Raw genomic sequence first — 16,704 nt, 5'->3', positions numbered from 1 at the left:
GTATTGAATATAGTTCCCTCTGCTATACAGTAAATTCTTGTTGCTTATGTATTTTATGTATAACAGTTTGTATTTGCTAATACCATAATCCTAATTTACCCCTTCCTCCCTTTCTCCTTTGGTAACCATAAGAACATTGTGAATCTGTTTCTGTTTTGTATATAAGTCCATTTGTATTGTTTTTTAGACCCCCAAAATATGTGAAATCACATAATATTTGTCTTTCTCTGTCTGACTTACTTCACTTAATATGATAATCTCTAGGTCCATCCATGTTGCTGCAAATAGTAATATTTCATTCTTTTTCTTGGCTACCATTCCATTGTATGTACATACATATTTTATGCATGTATTATATATTATGTATAAAACATATATAACATCAATCATCTGTTGATGTACTTGGGTTAAAAAAACAAATATTTAGGAGTTCCTATCATGGCTCAGTGGAAACGAATCTGACTAGCCTCCATGAGTATGCTGGTTAAATCACTGGCCTTATTCAGTGGGTTAAGGATCAGGGGTTGCCCAGCTCTGATTCTACCCCTATCCTGTGAACCTCCATATGCCACAGGTGTGGCCCTAAAAAAAAAAAGACAAAAAACCCATATATTTATTGTATAGCTTTTTCCATGTTGGGGTATGGGTCCTCTGCTCAGCATCCCTCACAAAACTTCAGTCAAGCTGTTAGCTGAAGCTGTGGTCTCATCTAAAGGCTTGACTGGAGAAGGCTTCACTTCCAAGCTCACTCACATGCTCATTGGTGGGTGTTCTGTTGGAACCAGACTATTGATAGTGATGCTTTTGGCTAGGAACCTGAGACACTCACCTGAGGGAGACCTTTGTGATGACGGGATATTTATGCTATCTCCATTTCAGTGAATGTTATACATGAATTGATACATGCAATAAAATGACATGGAATCATACACACACATTGTACCAATGCCAGTTTCTCAATTTAGAAGTTGGACTATCATGGCATACAATGATAATCTTTGTGGGAAAATGACCTCTGTGTATTTTTTTGCAACTTCCTCTTAATCTACATTGATTTCAAAGTGAAAAATTAAAAAAGTCTGTTAATAGGTAGTGATTAGAGAAGCCTGTTCACTCTGAACCAAGATCATCATAAGGGCAAAAATATCAGTGGAAAGATTCTTCATGTTTGATGTGGGGGGGAATCTTCCTATATCAAAAAGACACAAAAACCACCCTCTTGGAGGCTTTCAGTAAAAACACAAGTAATGCTATGTAAATTAGAAGTTTCAGAGAAGAAAACATCCAGCAGAAGAGGGGGAAGAAAGCATCCAGGCCCATGATTTCCTGTCTGCTCATATAAAACACAAGTCTTACCGAAGACTAGAAATCCTTTTAACACACACAGACCAAGAGAAGGCATCCTCCATGGCTGAGCTTGCTGGTCTCTGCACCATGAGAAACAGATATCTAAGGTTGCTTCCAGGTGGGTAGAATTATAACAAAGGGGATAAATGACTAAAACTCACTGGGACTATTTATCCATTTTGATCATTTTCTCTGTTCTTTGCTTTACTTCTGCTTTTGCTTTTCTTACAGCTACCCACTATCTCTGAAAGGGAAGGAATTTTTAGAAGGACATTAATGCAATTATATTAAGTACTCAAAGTAGAAAGTTGGGGGCTTTAACAAAGATTTCTCATTTTACCACCTGTATTAGACAAACTTCTCCAGAGAAATATAACCAGTAGGATGTATATATAGTGGGAGAGAAAGGCATAATTTAAGGAACTAGTTCATGAGAATGTGGAGATTAGAAAGTTCAAAGGTCTTTAGGACAGGCGGGAAGGCTGGAAACCCAGGGACAACTTGATATTGTATCTCAAGTCTGAAGGCTGTCTGGAAGCAGGATTTTCTTGTTTATTTGTTTATTAGCTTAAAATTTTTTATTATAGTTGATTTTCATTATTCTTTCAATTTCTGATGTATAGCAAAATGACCCAGTTTTATATATATACACACACACATACACACACATATATACATACACACATATATATATACATATATATACACACACACACACCCTTTTTCTCACATTATCCTCCATCATTTTCCATCACAAGTGATAAGATATAGTTCACTGTGCTATACAGCAGGATCTCATTGCTTATCCACTCCAAAAGCGATAGTTTGCATCTATTAACTCCAAACTCCCAGTACATCCCACTCCCTCCCCCTTTCCTTGGCAACCACAAGCCTGTTCTCCATGTCCATGGGTCTGTTTCTTTTCTGTAGATAGGTCCATTTGTGGCATATATTAGATTCCACATATAAGTGATATCATACAGTATTCACTTTTCTCTTCTGACTTATTTCACTTAGTATGAGAATCTTTATTTGCATCCATGTTGCTGCAAATGGCAGTATTTTGTTCTTATTTATGGCTGAGTAGTATTCCATTGTATATGTGCACCACATCTTCTTAATCAATTCATCTGTCAGTGGACATTTAGGTTCCTTCCATGTCTTGGCTATGGTGAATAGTGCTGCAATGAACATAGGGGCGAATGTATCTTTTAGAATTTTCTCTTCCTTGGAGGTCATTTTTTTTCTTATAAGGTCTTCAAGTGATTGGATGAGGCCCACCATATTATGGAGGGTAATACACTTTATTTAAATGTACTGATTTCTATGTTAACTCATCTAAAACACCTTCACAGCAACATCTAGAATAGTGTTTGACAAAATAGCTGGGTACTATGGCTGAGCAAAATTGACACATACAATTAACCACCTCACCACTTATACACTTTTTTATATGATGTCATAGCCCAAACTCTCTATAAACTCTGATGTGCTAAGAAAAACATTGTCCTTTAGTCTTAGGTTTTGTGTGGGTCATGGAATGATTTGAATCCAATAACAGTGAATTAGTAGAAACTAGTATCAGTGAGGTTAGCTTAATTCCAATTAGTCTTTATTTCTTTCAGTGTTTAGAATAATACCCATTACCTGGTAGGTTAGGTGTTTCTTTTTTTACTATAATAAAATTTTATTTAAATTTTTAAAGTATATATATATATATATATATATATATATATATATATATATGTATGTATATTACATATTTGGTTAGGTGTTTCTAATATGTTATCCTCATTGGTTGTAATTTATTTCCTGGTTTTATAAAAATACCCAGATTTCTTATCATTGTATTTGTGGAAGATGCTTTCTTTTTTAAAGCTGGGCACATTTTGGAGGGTCTAAGTTACAAAATGCTGTGAGCAGTTAAAAACATGAAGAACAGGAGTTACTTTGAGGCACAGCAGGTTAAGGGTCTGGCATTGTCATTGCACACAGCATTGCTGCTATGAGATGGGTTTCAGTCCTAGCCTGGGAACTTCTGCATGCTGCAGTCACACACCCCCATCCCCCAAAAGGGAAAGAAATGGAGAGCAAAATTTGTTTCTTCAATATATTTACACTTTTAGGTGTGCATGTCTATAATAGTCTCAGAAGACTGAATTATTTTATTCATATATATGGGATGTTATGCTGTAATGTCACCCATTTGATCCTGCTTTGGATGCTACTCTTAAGAAAATGGAAGGGACGTAGTTGGTGGGTCATCTGAGGCATGGAAGGCCTAAACAAATTTCCTAAGGGGCAGATCCATGATGGGTTTGGACTGAGGTGATCTGGCCCTGGAGCCTGGTTCTCTTTACCAGAACCCCAAGAGAAAAGGAACATTTCATGGTCAAAGAGTGAAGAGTGGAAGTCTGGGACTCTGACCTTGAGAGAACCAAGGTGAGCATGCAATTCTGCCTGAGCCTGGAGTCTGATCCAGATACAAGTATTTCTTAGGTAATAGGTCTGTAATACATAAACAGGAGAGAATCTCTGCTCATTTTATTCTACTTTTTTTTTGTGCATCTTGGGGACACACCCAGGGCATGTGGAGGTTCCCAGGCTAGGGATCTAATCAGAGCTACAGCTGCTGGCCTAGGCCACAGCTACAGCAATGCCAGATCTGAGCTGCATCTGCAACCTACGCCATAGCTCATGGCAACATCAGATCCTTAACCCACTGAGCAAGGCCAGGGATGGAACCCACAACCTCATGTTTCCTAGTCAGATTCGTTTCTGCTGCACCACGATGGAAACTCCTCTTCTACTTTTTCAAAAAAATTATTGGAGTATAGTTGATTTACAATGTAGTTTTAATTTCTTTTTTAATTTCTTCTGCAAAATGACTCAGTTATACATATGTGTGTGTAAGTGTGTGGAGAAATATCCATTTTCCATTATGGATATTAAATATAGTTCCCTATGCTATTCATCCTATATATAATAGTTTGTTGCTTATCTATTCCATACATAATAGTTTGCATCTTCTAATCCAAAACCTCCACTCTTTCCTTCCCCACAGCCTCTCCCCCTTGGCAAGCACAAGTCTGTTCTCTATGTCTGAGTCTGTTTCTGTTTGTAGATATGTTCAATTGTGTCATATTTTATATTCCACATATAAGTGATATGTTTGTCTTTCTCTTTCTGACTTTGATTATTATGAGAACCTCTAGGTCCATCCATGTTGCTGCAAATGGTATTATTTCATTCTTTTTTATGGCTCAGTAATATTCCATTGTGTATATGTACCACGTCTTTATCCATTCACTTCATTTTCTTCTCTTACTTCTTCTTTCTCTTTTGCATACATGTGTTGACTGCTTACTCTTTGCCAGGTACTGTGCTAACCCCCTATTAGTTCTCACTCATCTATGACCAAAATAAATCTCATCCTACTATCACAACCACTGCACTCATTTTACACAGGAACAATTGTGATTCAAAGGATAAGTGATGTTCCCAAAGATGTGTGGCAACCAGGTGGAAGTTTGAATGCATACTTAAGCATATCAAGTTCTAAATTGTCCACCAGTGTCCTCTGTCACCTTACGCAATGGTGAAATAGTGGAAGTCCAAAAGAGGAATTCTTTTTTTTTTCTCTGTTACCCAAGAAAGATCATGTAAAGGCACACAGATCTGAGAAGATTTTCATAGGGGTCACTTGACTGGGATGACAGACCTTGATAGGGGAGACTGGCCATTGCCTGTGGTGTAGATTTCATCCCCTTACACCCACAGCAGTTTCATACTCCAAAGCCTACTACTGTCAGTAACTCCTTTCTTAGGGCAGCACTGCAAATCAAGGGGAAAATTGTGCCCTCTATGCACTATAGCAGAGCCATAAGCTCATTTGTAAAGAACCATAGAAGCCATGGGTGCTAAACCTGGAGAGGCCACTCAACCAGGAGGTGTTGGCTCTACCCACAGGTGCCTTAGTTCTAAAACTCAACTGTCCTCAACTCCTTGTCCCTCAATTTCATGGATCGCTGTCCTGCAGATACTGTAAGCTAGGGCTCAGATTTTGGGCTGTCTGACTCCAATACCCATGCTCTTCTTGTATGTTACCTTAAATAGGAAGAGTGATGCTGGAGAGAAAACCTCAAAGCAGATTTCTGCTATTGCCAGAGAACAAAGAACCTGGGTATGGGAAAAGGCACACCAATCTGAGGATTTTCTCCTGCAGATGTAATCCCTCTTTTGGGAGAAGGTGGGGTTTCTAAGATGTGTACCAGTCATCAGGTATCTGTATACATTCTGTCCCCTTACATGTAGCAACCGAGGTTCCACAAGGGCTGTGCCTGTCAATGACTGATTCCTTGGGGACATTTGCGAGATGGAGGAGAAAATCTGAGTCCCAGATTCTGTACCAATGGGGCTGCTACAGGAAAGTGATGGGCTACAGGGCCAGAGCCCCCCTACTCAGGAGGCTACAGCCATGAGGAAAAGGGTTGAAGTGGGAGTTCCCATTTCCTATCCTTGTTGTCTCTGTTTTTATGCCTAGGATTCTTGGTGCTGCTGATGTTTCCATGTGGACCTTCAACCCAGAGCACTACATGTGAGTCTTCCCAGCCAGCTCCATCAGTGGAGAAGATGGGGAGTGCATGCCAGAGTCCAGGACCTCTCATTAAAAATGGGGGAAATGGAGGCTTATTTTGCATGTGAGGTTCAGAAATAGTTCTCTGGGAATAGAGAAGTGGTTTCTTCTTCCCCAAATGCCCAGAATGTTTTGAGTGCTTCCTGTTTTGATGGCAACAAACTCTCCTCCTCCCACCCTTCCCTCCTCTGCTCTGGCACACACAACTGTAAACTGTTTTCCTTTATTCCTTGAGCCTTCTGAACATGGTATCCATCCTTACAGATATTGCTACAACCTGTGCTCTATGGTGCCCTCCAGGATCCACATGTATAAATAGCACTGCCTGCCACTGCTCTCAGGATTCACTTCTTTGTCTGAGGAGATAATCACCAGCCCCTTAGATAGTTGTGAAGGTAGAGTGACCTAGGGGTGGTAGATGGACAAGCAGAGATTGCAGAGTAAAGCCCAGTGCCAGTGGGGGATATGGGAGTTGGTTGGGGGCCTCAGCCTTTGTCCTCAAGAACAGAAAAGAAAAGTGAACAGGAAAAGGTATGCAGGTGGAGAGAAAAGAAATGAATAAACCTGGCTTCCTAGAGAGGGAGTAGCTAGGTGTCCAGGAGTATGGAGTCTATGCCTCAGCTTGTTCTTTCAGGACTAGGAAGGGGGATGCAGAGCTTTTACCCACCTCTCGCTTTGCCACATCTAAACCTGGGGTGTGAGCCTCAGGGCCAAGAAGAGCAGAGCTGATTGCACAATCTTCAGGAATGTCTTACTGCAGCTGTAGCCCAGCTTCAGCAATATTACCTGAGAGTGTAATTCATTCCAAAAAATCATGGAATATGCATAAGGACCAGTGCTGGGGAGTCAGGTAGGGAATGGGGATCTCTGCGTTGAAGGAACTCATGTCTTTGGGAGGTGACTTTTTTACTTTTTTTTTTTTAGGGACTTCTGCCCCGGTCACTTCTCAAACCTATACCACAGGAGCGACCTTACCCAAAACAGGTGACAGATCCTTAACCCAATGTTCCACCAGTGAACTCTGGGGTATTAAACTATAATCATTATGATCTAACGCAACTTCTCCAGGTTGGGCATCTCTGGGTGGGGACTGTGACCCAGGCTGTGGGCTCAGTGAGCAGCTTTCCTGGTCTGTCCCCTACCAGGGACACAGAGGATGGGTGCATGAGCCAAGGGCCTAAATCCTAGCTTTTCTCTGTGTGTGAGACATTGGTCAGGTTATTTATTCAGAAGTGATGTTTAATATAGGAGATGTGAGAATATTGTGATCTTCTGTCTGTGTTTAACAGAGTCCCTTTATTTCATATATAAAAATAAAAGCAGCTTTGCCTTTTGTTCACTGTGTGATCTTGGAGAAGTTATGTCACTTCTTTGTGATGAGTTTACCCATCTGTAAAAAGGGGCTGAAAATGGTACTTGCCTCAAAAATTGCTGGGAAGGTATCCGAGATCACAAAACACAAAACAGTGATGGCTGTTGAGTTTTTAATTAATTTACTTTGTCTTAATTTTTTTTAGTTGTTCCCACTACATGGAATGTTACCCTGACCAGTCATGAAACCTACAGCACAGCAGCGATCTTAACCACAGCAGGTGACAGAGACTTAACCCACTATGCCAAGAGTGAACTCTGGGATTTTAAACTATAATCATGATGATCTAATGTATCTTCTCCACAACAGGCATCCCCAGGAGCTGTGCCCCAGGGTGGGGGATCAGAGAGCAGTCCTGGTCCATCCCCTCACGAGACACAGGAAGAGCTTTTCCTCCACACATCACTAGATTTTGCTTCCTTTCCAAGGGGAGCAGGCAGGCTTTAGGCAACTGCAGGGGCAGATGGGGCCAGTAGTGACCAGATGGGAGACACAGATCATCCAGAGAGTGGGCTAGAGCTGAATGCTGAGGATGGGGATGGGAGGAGAGTGAAGGTAAGAGGTGAGGAGGAGACTGAGCCCAGGGATAGGAGGACTCTGAGGAGGGTCCACCCACTGCCCTAGTGCAGAGAAAGAGCCCCAAACCTAGTCTCAGCCCCTTCTTTCCTACCCTGTGAAGGAAGGATAGCAGAGCCTCCTGGTGGGAGGCCAAGGGGACCTGCATCTGTGTGGAGGCACTGCAGGTCCACAGGGGCCTCTGTGGGTAGATATGGTACTCAAAGCATGTGGCCCAGGAAGAAGAGAGAGCCTTCATGTGAGTTGGGAAAAGGTCCTTAATCTTCTGAACCCTGTGTTTGAGGAATGGACAGTGAGCTACTGTTCATCCCCCACTTGTTTATTTGGCCAGACATCCTCATGCAGTGAGCAACCTGCACAGCTGCCCATGTCGGTCATGAATTCTACTTAGTGTGCTTGGACTGGGGGTGCTGCCCATCCACTGTTGTGAGCCCGAGCAGAGTAATGGATGAACAAGAGTGTTGTGGGTGATCTTAACCAAATGGACCATGAGCTGTGTGACAGGGAGAGAGTAGTCTGCTGTTTAGAACCAGGTCTGCTGCCTGAAGCCCTAGCTCTGGGACGGGTTCAGCTGGATTGTCCATGGATCCCATCTCTGCATTCCAGGCTCCATTGCATCAAAGGATGTGTTCACCCATGTCCTAGATGTGGAGTCTGCTATGGGCATGAGACCCAGCCTGCTTCCTGGGTACCTTATCCGACCTTCTCTGGGCATTTGAGAACAGTCCTGGGTATCTTCCCAGACTCCTGACCCTCTCTGAACCCCATGCTCAGATCGCTCTGCAGAGGGTCATTTCTGGATGTGTGGCACGTTCCCCCCACCTGCACTTGGCCTCTGATTTGTGTGAAGCGAAAGAGAGGGATACTCAATTAGCTCACAACACTATGTGTTCCAGGACAATACATATCCTCTCTGTCATTATCAATGACTGCTGGGGTGAGAGCTGCCCACACTGGAGCATTCTCAGAATCCCGGGGTCTTGGAGAACCCTGGAATACTCTCCAGAAATGTGGGAGGAGGGAGAATTCAATGGCAGGCCCCTTGTCCCTTGCAAGCCTTGCCCCTGGCCAAAAATCCACCTGGAGAAGATGCCTCCTGGCACCCTGACCCCACTTCTCAGCTGCTCAGATTTCCATCAGTTTTCCCCATGCAGTGCACCAGCCTGACCCTCCCCAGTAATTTCAGTTCATGGGTCTGAGGCAGCTCTGTTGACTGGTGCTTGGGAGGACGTTGTGTCAGGGGTGGGTAGACTGAAGGCGACCTCCTCCCTGAAAATTCAGGTGAACTGAGACGGTTCCATCCAAGGAGGTGGAGAGGGATTGGGATGGACTTGGAGTCTGGGGTTAGTAGATGCAAACTACTACAGTTCAAATTGATAAACACTGAGGTCCTACTGTACAGCCCAGGGAAGTGTATCCAATCCTTTTGATATAACATGATTTAAGACAGTATGTGAAAAAATATATATATTTGACGGGGTCACCACTGTACAGCAGAAATTGACACAACACTGTAATTGATAAATAAATTAATCAATCAATAAATCGGGCTTTGAATCTGGACCAGAGCACAAGAGAGTTTGTCACTGGGGACCACTGCCCCGACCTGACCCTCAACAGAGGAGATGAACCTAGGATTAATGGTGACTCAGACTACTTGGGGTCAGAATATCTAGGCTGAGCCCCACTTGGAAGGGACAATAGGCCTATGTCCCAGGGGGGGGCCAAGGGCTGAGATGACAGAGACACCTGCCATGCAGAGCCCAGGAGCATCTGCTCCCTGCTCCAGGTACTCAGCCCTCACCCCTTGCAGGTCTTGCTCAGATGTGGATTTTCACCACTTCCTGCCAGTCCAGGCAATTCCTTAAAAGAATAAGAAAAATCAAAGATTGTGGGGTAGAGCCCAGTGCTTTGGGGAACATGAATATTGGTTGGGGGGCCTCAGCCTTAGCCCTCAGCACTGACATCAAGAACAGAAAAAAGTGAAAGGGAAAATATACAAAGGAGGAGGAGTAAGAAATGAATACACCTGGCTTCCTAGCGAGAGAGGAGCTGGGTGTCCAGGAGTGTGGAGTCTATGCCTCAGTTTGTTCTTTCAGGACCGGGGAGGGGGATGCAGAGCTTCTACCGACTTCTCCCTTTGCCATATCAGACACAGGGCCAAGAAGAGCAGAGCTGATTGCACAGTCTTCAGGCATGGCTTGCTGCAGCTGTAGCCCAGCCTCAGCAGTGTTGCCTGAGAGGCTAATGCTTTCCACACAGACATGGAATATGCATCTGGACCAGTTTTGGGGTGACAGGAAAGAAATGGGGATCTCTACTTTGTAGGAGCTCATGCCTTTGAGAGGTAACCCACTGCCTTGCTATGTTCCAGATATCAATGAGTGTGGACCACCCGCGACCGTGTCCTGTGGAAACAATGCAGACTGCCAGAACACGGAAGGGGGCTACCACTGCACCTGCATCCCAGGATATGAGCTTGCTTCTGGGGCACCAACATTCAGGAATGAGAGTGAGAACACCTGTCAAGGTAAGAATGACCCTGCATCTTCCACCTCTCCACGCATGAGGTTCAGAGTCACTAGAATCATTCCTGAAGCCTCCAGGGGGCAGGGGCTTGGGTACAGGTGTGGTGCCCAAGTATGTGTGGGGACAGATGTGCCTGTGCCTGTCCCACCTGTACAGAGAGAAGCTGCATGGGCCGTTGGCCCAAATCCTAGCTTTGCTGTGTGGGTGAGACACTGGCCAGGGGACTTATTCAGAAGTCACTGTTAACCTACACGACGTGATAATATAGTGATACTGTGTGTGTTTTTCTAGAGCCCCTATATTTCATAGATAAAAACAAAGTAGCTTTCCTTTTGTTATCTGTGTGTCTTGGACAAGATATGTCACTTCTCTGAGCCTCAGCTGAGTCAACTGTAAAAAGGGGCTGACAATGGTGCTTGCCTCATAGAATTGCAGGAAAGATATGGGAGATCACAAAGCTCAAAACAGAGATGGCTGTTGGGTCTTTATTTTATTTACATTGTTTTACGTTTTTTGTTTGTTTGTTTGTTTTTTGTTTGTTTGTTTGTTTGTTTCTTAGCCGTGCCCATTGCATGTGGAAGTTCCCAGGCCAGGTATCAATCCAGGGGCACGGCAGCATCCTTAACACCCTAGGTGACAGAACCTTAACCCACTCTGGGATTTTAAACTATAATCATAATGACCCAATGTATCTTATCCAGGTTGTGCATCCCGGGGGCTGTGCCCCATGTGTGGGGCTCAGAGAGCAGCTGTCCTGGTCCAACGCCTCACCAAGGGCCCGGGAGGAGCCTGTTCTCCACACATCGCTAGGTCTCGCCTCCTTTCCAAGGGAAGCAGGCAGGGTTTAGGCATCTGTAGTGGCAGATGAGGCCAGCAGTGACCAGACAGGGGGTTAGAGCTGAATACTGAGGATGGGGATGGGAGGAGCGTGAAGGTGAGAGGTGAGGAAGAGGCTGAGCCCGGTGTCAGGAGGACTCTGAGGAGGGTCTGCAGAGGAAGAGCCCCCAAACTAGTTGCAGCCCCTTCCCTCCTTCCCTGTGGAGGGAGGATAACACAGCATCCTGGAAGGAAGCTAGAGTGGACCTGCATCTGTGTGGAGGCCCTGCTGGTTCCCAGGGGCCTCTGTGGGTGGATGTTGTACTTGAACCATGTGGCGAGGACAGAAGGCAGAGCCTTCCTGTGAGTCGGTAAAAGGTCCCTCATCTTGTGTACCCCGTGTTTGAGGAAAGGAAAGTGAGCTGCTTTTTGTCCCCTGCTTGTTTCTTTGGCTAGACATCCTTGAGCAGTGAGCAACCTGCACGACCACCCATGGTGGTCATGGGTTCCACTCAGTGTGCTTAGACTCAGGGAGCCGTCCATCCGCTGTGTGAGCCCCTTCAGAGTCATGGGTGAACAAGAGGGAGGTGGGAGAGGGCCCAAATGGACCATGAGTTTTGTGACAGGGAGAGAGCCGCCTGATGGTTTGGACCAGAATTTGCTGCCTGAAGACCTAGCTCTGTGGCCAGTTCACCTGGAATGTCTATGCAATCCTAGCTCAGCATTCCAGGCTTCATCACATTCAAGGACATGTTCGCCCATGTTCCGAACGTGGTATCTGCTGGAGAGGAGACTGGGCTGCTCTCTGGATTCCTTGTCCCACTTTCTGGAGGCATCAGAAGAGCATCCTGAGTACCAACCTAGTCTCCTGAGGCTCTCTGAACCCCAAGGCATAGACGCCTCTGCACAGGGTCATTTCCGGATGTTTGAAACAAAGATGACGCCCCCATGGCCTCTTTTTGTGGAAAATAAAAGAGAGGTTGACATTCAAGATGCTCACGGAGCTCAGCGCCCTGTGATCCAGAACACTATCTACCCTCTCCATCATTGTCAGTGACTGTTAGGGGGAGAGCTGACCACACTGGAACCCTCTCAGAACCCCTGGGCCAAGGAGGGCCATGGGATACTGTCCAGAAATGTGGGAGGAGGGAGAATTCCAGGGATAGGGCCCAGTGTCCCTGGCTGGCCCCGCCCCTGGCCAAAATTCCTGCGGGAGAAGACACCTCGCGGCACCCTGATCCCGCCTCTCAGCCCCTCGGCCTCTGTTTCTCCATGCATGGCTCCACTCTGACCGTCCGCAGTGATTCCAGTTCATGGTTCTGAGGGAGCTCTGAGCACTGGGGCCTAGGAGGATCCTGTGTCAGGGGAGGGCAGGCTGATGTCCACCTCCTCCCTGCCTCCGAAGAGTCAGCTGAATGAAGAGGCTTCTATCCAAGGGGTGGGGGAGCGAATTGAGGGGCGTCGTAGACTTGGAGTTTGGGGTTAGGAGATGCACAGTATTATGTTTAGAATGGATATACAGTGAGGTCTTATTGTAAGGCACAGGAAACTATATCCAAGTACTTGTGATAGAACATGATGGAAGAGAATATGAGAAAAATAATGTGTATGTATGTGTGTATATATGTATATATATGTATATATATGGCTGTGTCACTTTGCTGAAGAGCAGAAATTGGCACAACACTATAAATAAACTATACTTTAATAGAAATAAATAAAAATACGAAAAAGATGTTTTCATCTGCACAGATGGCAAAATAGTTTGCCATTTCGGACCACTGCTCTGGGCCTGACACTCTACTGAGGAAATCAACCCAAGAGTCTGGTGTCCCAGACTACTTGGAGAGAGAAGGTCGAGGCTGAGCCCCACTTGGCAGGGGCCGTAGATCTACGTCCCCAGTGGGAGGCCAAGGGCTGAGATGACAGAAACACACCTATGACCCATTGCCCAGAAGCACCTGCTAGCTGCTCTAGCTACTCAGCCCTCACCCCTTGCAGGTCTTGCTCAGATGTGGATTTTCACCACTTCCTGCCAGTCCAGGCAATTCCTTAATTGGAACCATAAAGGGCAGAGATTGTGGGGTATAGCCCAGTTCCTGTAGGGGCATGGATATTGGTTGGGGGCCTCTGCCTTTTTCCCCAGAACTGTCATCAAGAACAGAAAAAATGAAAAGGAAAAGATAGGTGGAGAAATAAGAAATGAATACACCTGGCTTCGTAGAGAGAGAGAAGCTGGGTGTCCAGGAGTGTGGAGTCGATGCCTCAGTTTGTTCCTTCAGGATTGGGGAGGGGGATGCAAAGCCTTTACCCACCTCTCACTTTGCCACGTCTAATCCTGGGGTGTCAGCCATAGGGCCAAGAAGAGCAGAGCTGATTGCACAGTCTTCAGGCATGGCTTGCTGCAGCTGTAGCCCAGCCTCAGCAGTGTTGCCTGAGAGGCTAATGCTTTCCACACAGACATGGAATATGCATCTGGACCAGTTTTGGGGTGACAGGAAAGAAATGGGGATCTCTACTTTGTAGGAGCTCATGCCTTTGAGAGGTAACCCACTGCCTTGCTATGTTCCAGATATCAATGAGTGTGGACCACCCGCGACCGTGTCCTGTGGAAACAATGCAGACTGCCAGAACACGGAAGGGGGCTACCACTGCACCTGCATCCCAGGATATGAGCTTGCTTCTGGGGCACCAACGTTCAGGAATGAGAGTGAGAACACCTGTCAAGGTAAGAATGACCCTGCATCTTCCACCTCTCCACGCATGAGGTTCAGAGTCACTAGAATCATTCCTGAAGCCTCCAGGGGGCAGGGGCTTGGGTACAGGTGTGGTGCCCAAGTATGTGTGGGGACAGATGTGCCTGTGCCTGTCCCACCTGTACAGAGAGAAGCTGCATGGGCCGTTGGCCCAAATCCTAGCTTTGCTGTGTGGGTGAGACACTGGCCAGGGGACTTATTCAGAAGTCACTGTTAACCTACACGACGTGATAATATAGTGATACTGTGTGTGTTTTTCTAGAGCCCCTATATTTCATAGATAAAAACAAAAGTAGCTTTCCTTTTGTTATCTGTGTGTCTTGGACAAGATATGTCACTTCTCTGAGCCTCAGCTGAGTCAACTGTAAAAAGGGGCTGACAATGGTGCTTGCCTCATAGAATTGCAGGAAAGATATGGGAGATCACAAAGCTCAAAACAGAGATGGCTGTTGGGTCTTTATTTTATTTACATTGTTTTACGTTTTTTGTTTGTTTGTTTGTTTTTTGTTTGTTTGTTTGTTTGTTTCTTAGCCGTGCCCATTGCATGTGGAAGTTCCCAGGCCAGGTATCAATCCAGGGGCACGGCAGCATCCTTAACACCCTAGGTGACAGAACCTTAACCCACTCTGGGATTTTAAACTATAATCATAATGACCCAATGTATCTTATCCAGGTTGTGCATCCCGGGGGCTGTGCCCCATGTGTGGGGCTCAGAGAGCAGCTGTCCTGGTCCAACGCCTCACCAAGGGCCCGGGAGGAGCCTGTTCTCCACACATCGCTAGGTCTCGCCTCCTTTCCAAGGGAAGCAGGCAGGGTTTAGGCATCTGTAGTGGCAGATGAGGCCAGCAGTGACCAGACAGGGGGTTAGAGCTGAATACTGAGGATGGGGATGGGAGGAGCGTGAAGGTGAGAGGTGAGGAAGAGGCTGAGCCCGGTGTCAGGAGGACTCTGAGGAGGGTCTGCAGAGGAAGAGCCCCCAAACTAGTTGCAGCCCCTTCCCTCCTTCCCTGTGGAGGGAGGATAACACAGCATCCTGGAAGGAAGCTAGAGTGGACCTGCATCTGTGTGGAGGCCCTGCTGGTTCCCAGGGGCCTCTGTGGGTGGATGTTGTACTTGAACCATGTGGCGAGGACAGAAGGCAGAGCCTTCCTGTGAGTCGGTAAAAGGTCCCTCATCTTGTGTACCCCGTGTTTGAGGAAGGAAAGTGAGCTGCTTTTTGTCCCCTGCTTGTTTCTTTGGCTAGACATCCTTGAGCAGTGAGCAACCTGCACGACCACCCATGGTGGTCATGGGTTCCACTCAGTGTGCTTAGACTCAGGGAGCCGTCCATCCGCTGTGTGAGCCCCTTCAGAGTCATGGGTGAACAAGAGGGAGGTGGGAGAGGGCCCAAATGGACCATGAGTTTTGTGACAGGGAGAGAGCCGCCTGATGGTTGGACCAGAATTTGCTGCCTGAAGACCTAGCTCTGTGGCCAGTTCACCTGGAATGTCTATGCAATCCTAGCTCAGCATTCCAGGCTTCATCACATTCAAGGACATGTTCGCCCATGTTCCGAACGTGGTATCTGCTGGAGAGGAGACTGGGCTGCTCTCTGGATTCCTTGTCCCACTTTCTGGAGGCATCAGAAGAGCATCCTGAGTACCAACCTAGTCTCCTGAGGCTCTCTGAACCCCAAGGCATAGACGCCTCTGCACAGGGTCATTTCCGGATGTTTGAAACAAAGATGACGCCCCCATGGCCTCTTTTTGTGGAAAATAAAAGAGAGGTTGACATTCAAGATGCTCACGGAGCTCAGCGCCCTGTGATCCAGAACACTATCTACCCTCTCCATCATTGTCAGTGACTGTTAGGGGGAGAGCTGACCACACTGGAACCCTCTCAGAACCCCTGGGCCAAGGAGGGCCATGGGATACTGTCCAGAAATGTGGGAGGAGGGAGAATTCCAGGGATAGGCCCAGTGTCCCTGGCTGGCCCCGCCCCTGGCCAAAATTCCTGCGGGAGAAGACACCTCGCGGCACCCTGATCCCGCCTCTCAGCCCCTCGGCCTCTGTTTCTCCATGCATGGCTCCACTCTGACCGTCCGCAGTGATTCCAGTTCATGGTTCTGAGGGAGCTCTGAGCACTGGGGCCTAGGAGGATCCTGTGTCAGGGGAGGGCAGGCTGATGTCCACCTCCTCCCTGCCTCCGAAGAGTCAGCTGAATGAAGAGGCTTCTATCCAAGGGGTGGGGGAGCGAATTGAGGGGCGTAGACTTGGAGTTTGGGGTTAGGAGATGCACAGTATTATGTTTAGAATGGATATACAGTGAGGTCTTATTGTAAGGCACAGGAAACTATATCCAAGTACTTGTGATAGAACATGATGGAAGAGAATATGAGAAAAATAATGTGTATGTATGTGTGTATATATGTATATATATGTATATATATGGCTGTGTCACTTTGCTGAAGAGCAGAAATTGGCACAACACTATAAATAAACTATACTTTAATAGAAATAAATAAAAATACGAAACAAGATGTTTTCATCTGCACAGATGGCAAAATAGTTTGCCATTTCGGACCACTGCTCTGGGCCTGACACTCTACTGAGGAAATCAACCCAAGAGTCTGGTGTCCCAGACTACTTGGAGAGAGAAGGTCGAGGCTGAGCCCCACTTGGCAGGGGCCGTAG

The 16,704-nt window shown here is 46.2% G+C and overlaps 1 protein-coding gene across 2 annotated transcripts in view; it reads left to right on the top strand.

Annotated features, from left to right (window-relative positions):
* The first annotated feature begins 1,327 nt into the window (after positions 1-1,327).
* Positions 1,328-16,704, top strand: part of LOC125125569 (adhesion G protein-coupled receptor E2-like) — a 57,048-nt gene continuing 41,671 nt past the window's right edge. The window contains exons 1-6 of one of the 2 annotated variants that reach the window (XM_047776780.1): positions 1,328-1,465; positions 5,891-5,944; positions 6,908-6,967; positions 7,501-7,575; positions 10,306-10,461; positions 13,849-14,004. In XM_047776780.1, coding sequence (XP_047632736.1) covers positions 1,408-1,465; positions 5,891-5,944; positions 6,908-6,967; positions 7,501-7,575; positions 10,306-10,461; positions 13,849-14,004 — 559 coding nt within the window. In that variant the 5' untranslated portion in view covers positions 1,328-1,407. The remainder of the gene's footprint in view (positions 1,466-5,890; positions 5,945-6,907; positions 6,968-7,500; positions 7,576-10,305; positions 10,462-13,848; positions 14,005-16,704) is intronic. The other variant, XM_047776779.1, reaches the window with a different exon arrangement.

This window comes from Phacochoerus africanus, chromosome 4 (assembly GCF_016906955.1).
Source record: "Phacochoerus africanus isolate WHEZ1 chromosome 4, ROS_Pafr_v1, whole genome shotgun sequence".
Lineage (NCBI taxonomy): Eukaryota > Metazoa > Chordata > Mammalia > Artiodactyla > Suidae > Phacochoerus > Phacochoerus africanus.
This window is presented reverse-complemented; position numbering and strand designations above follow the sequence as displayed.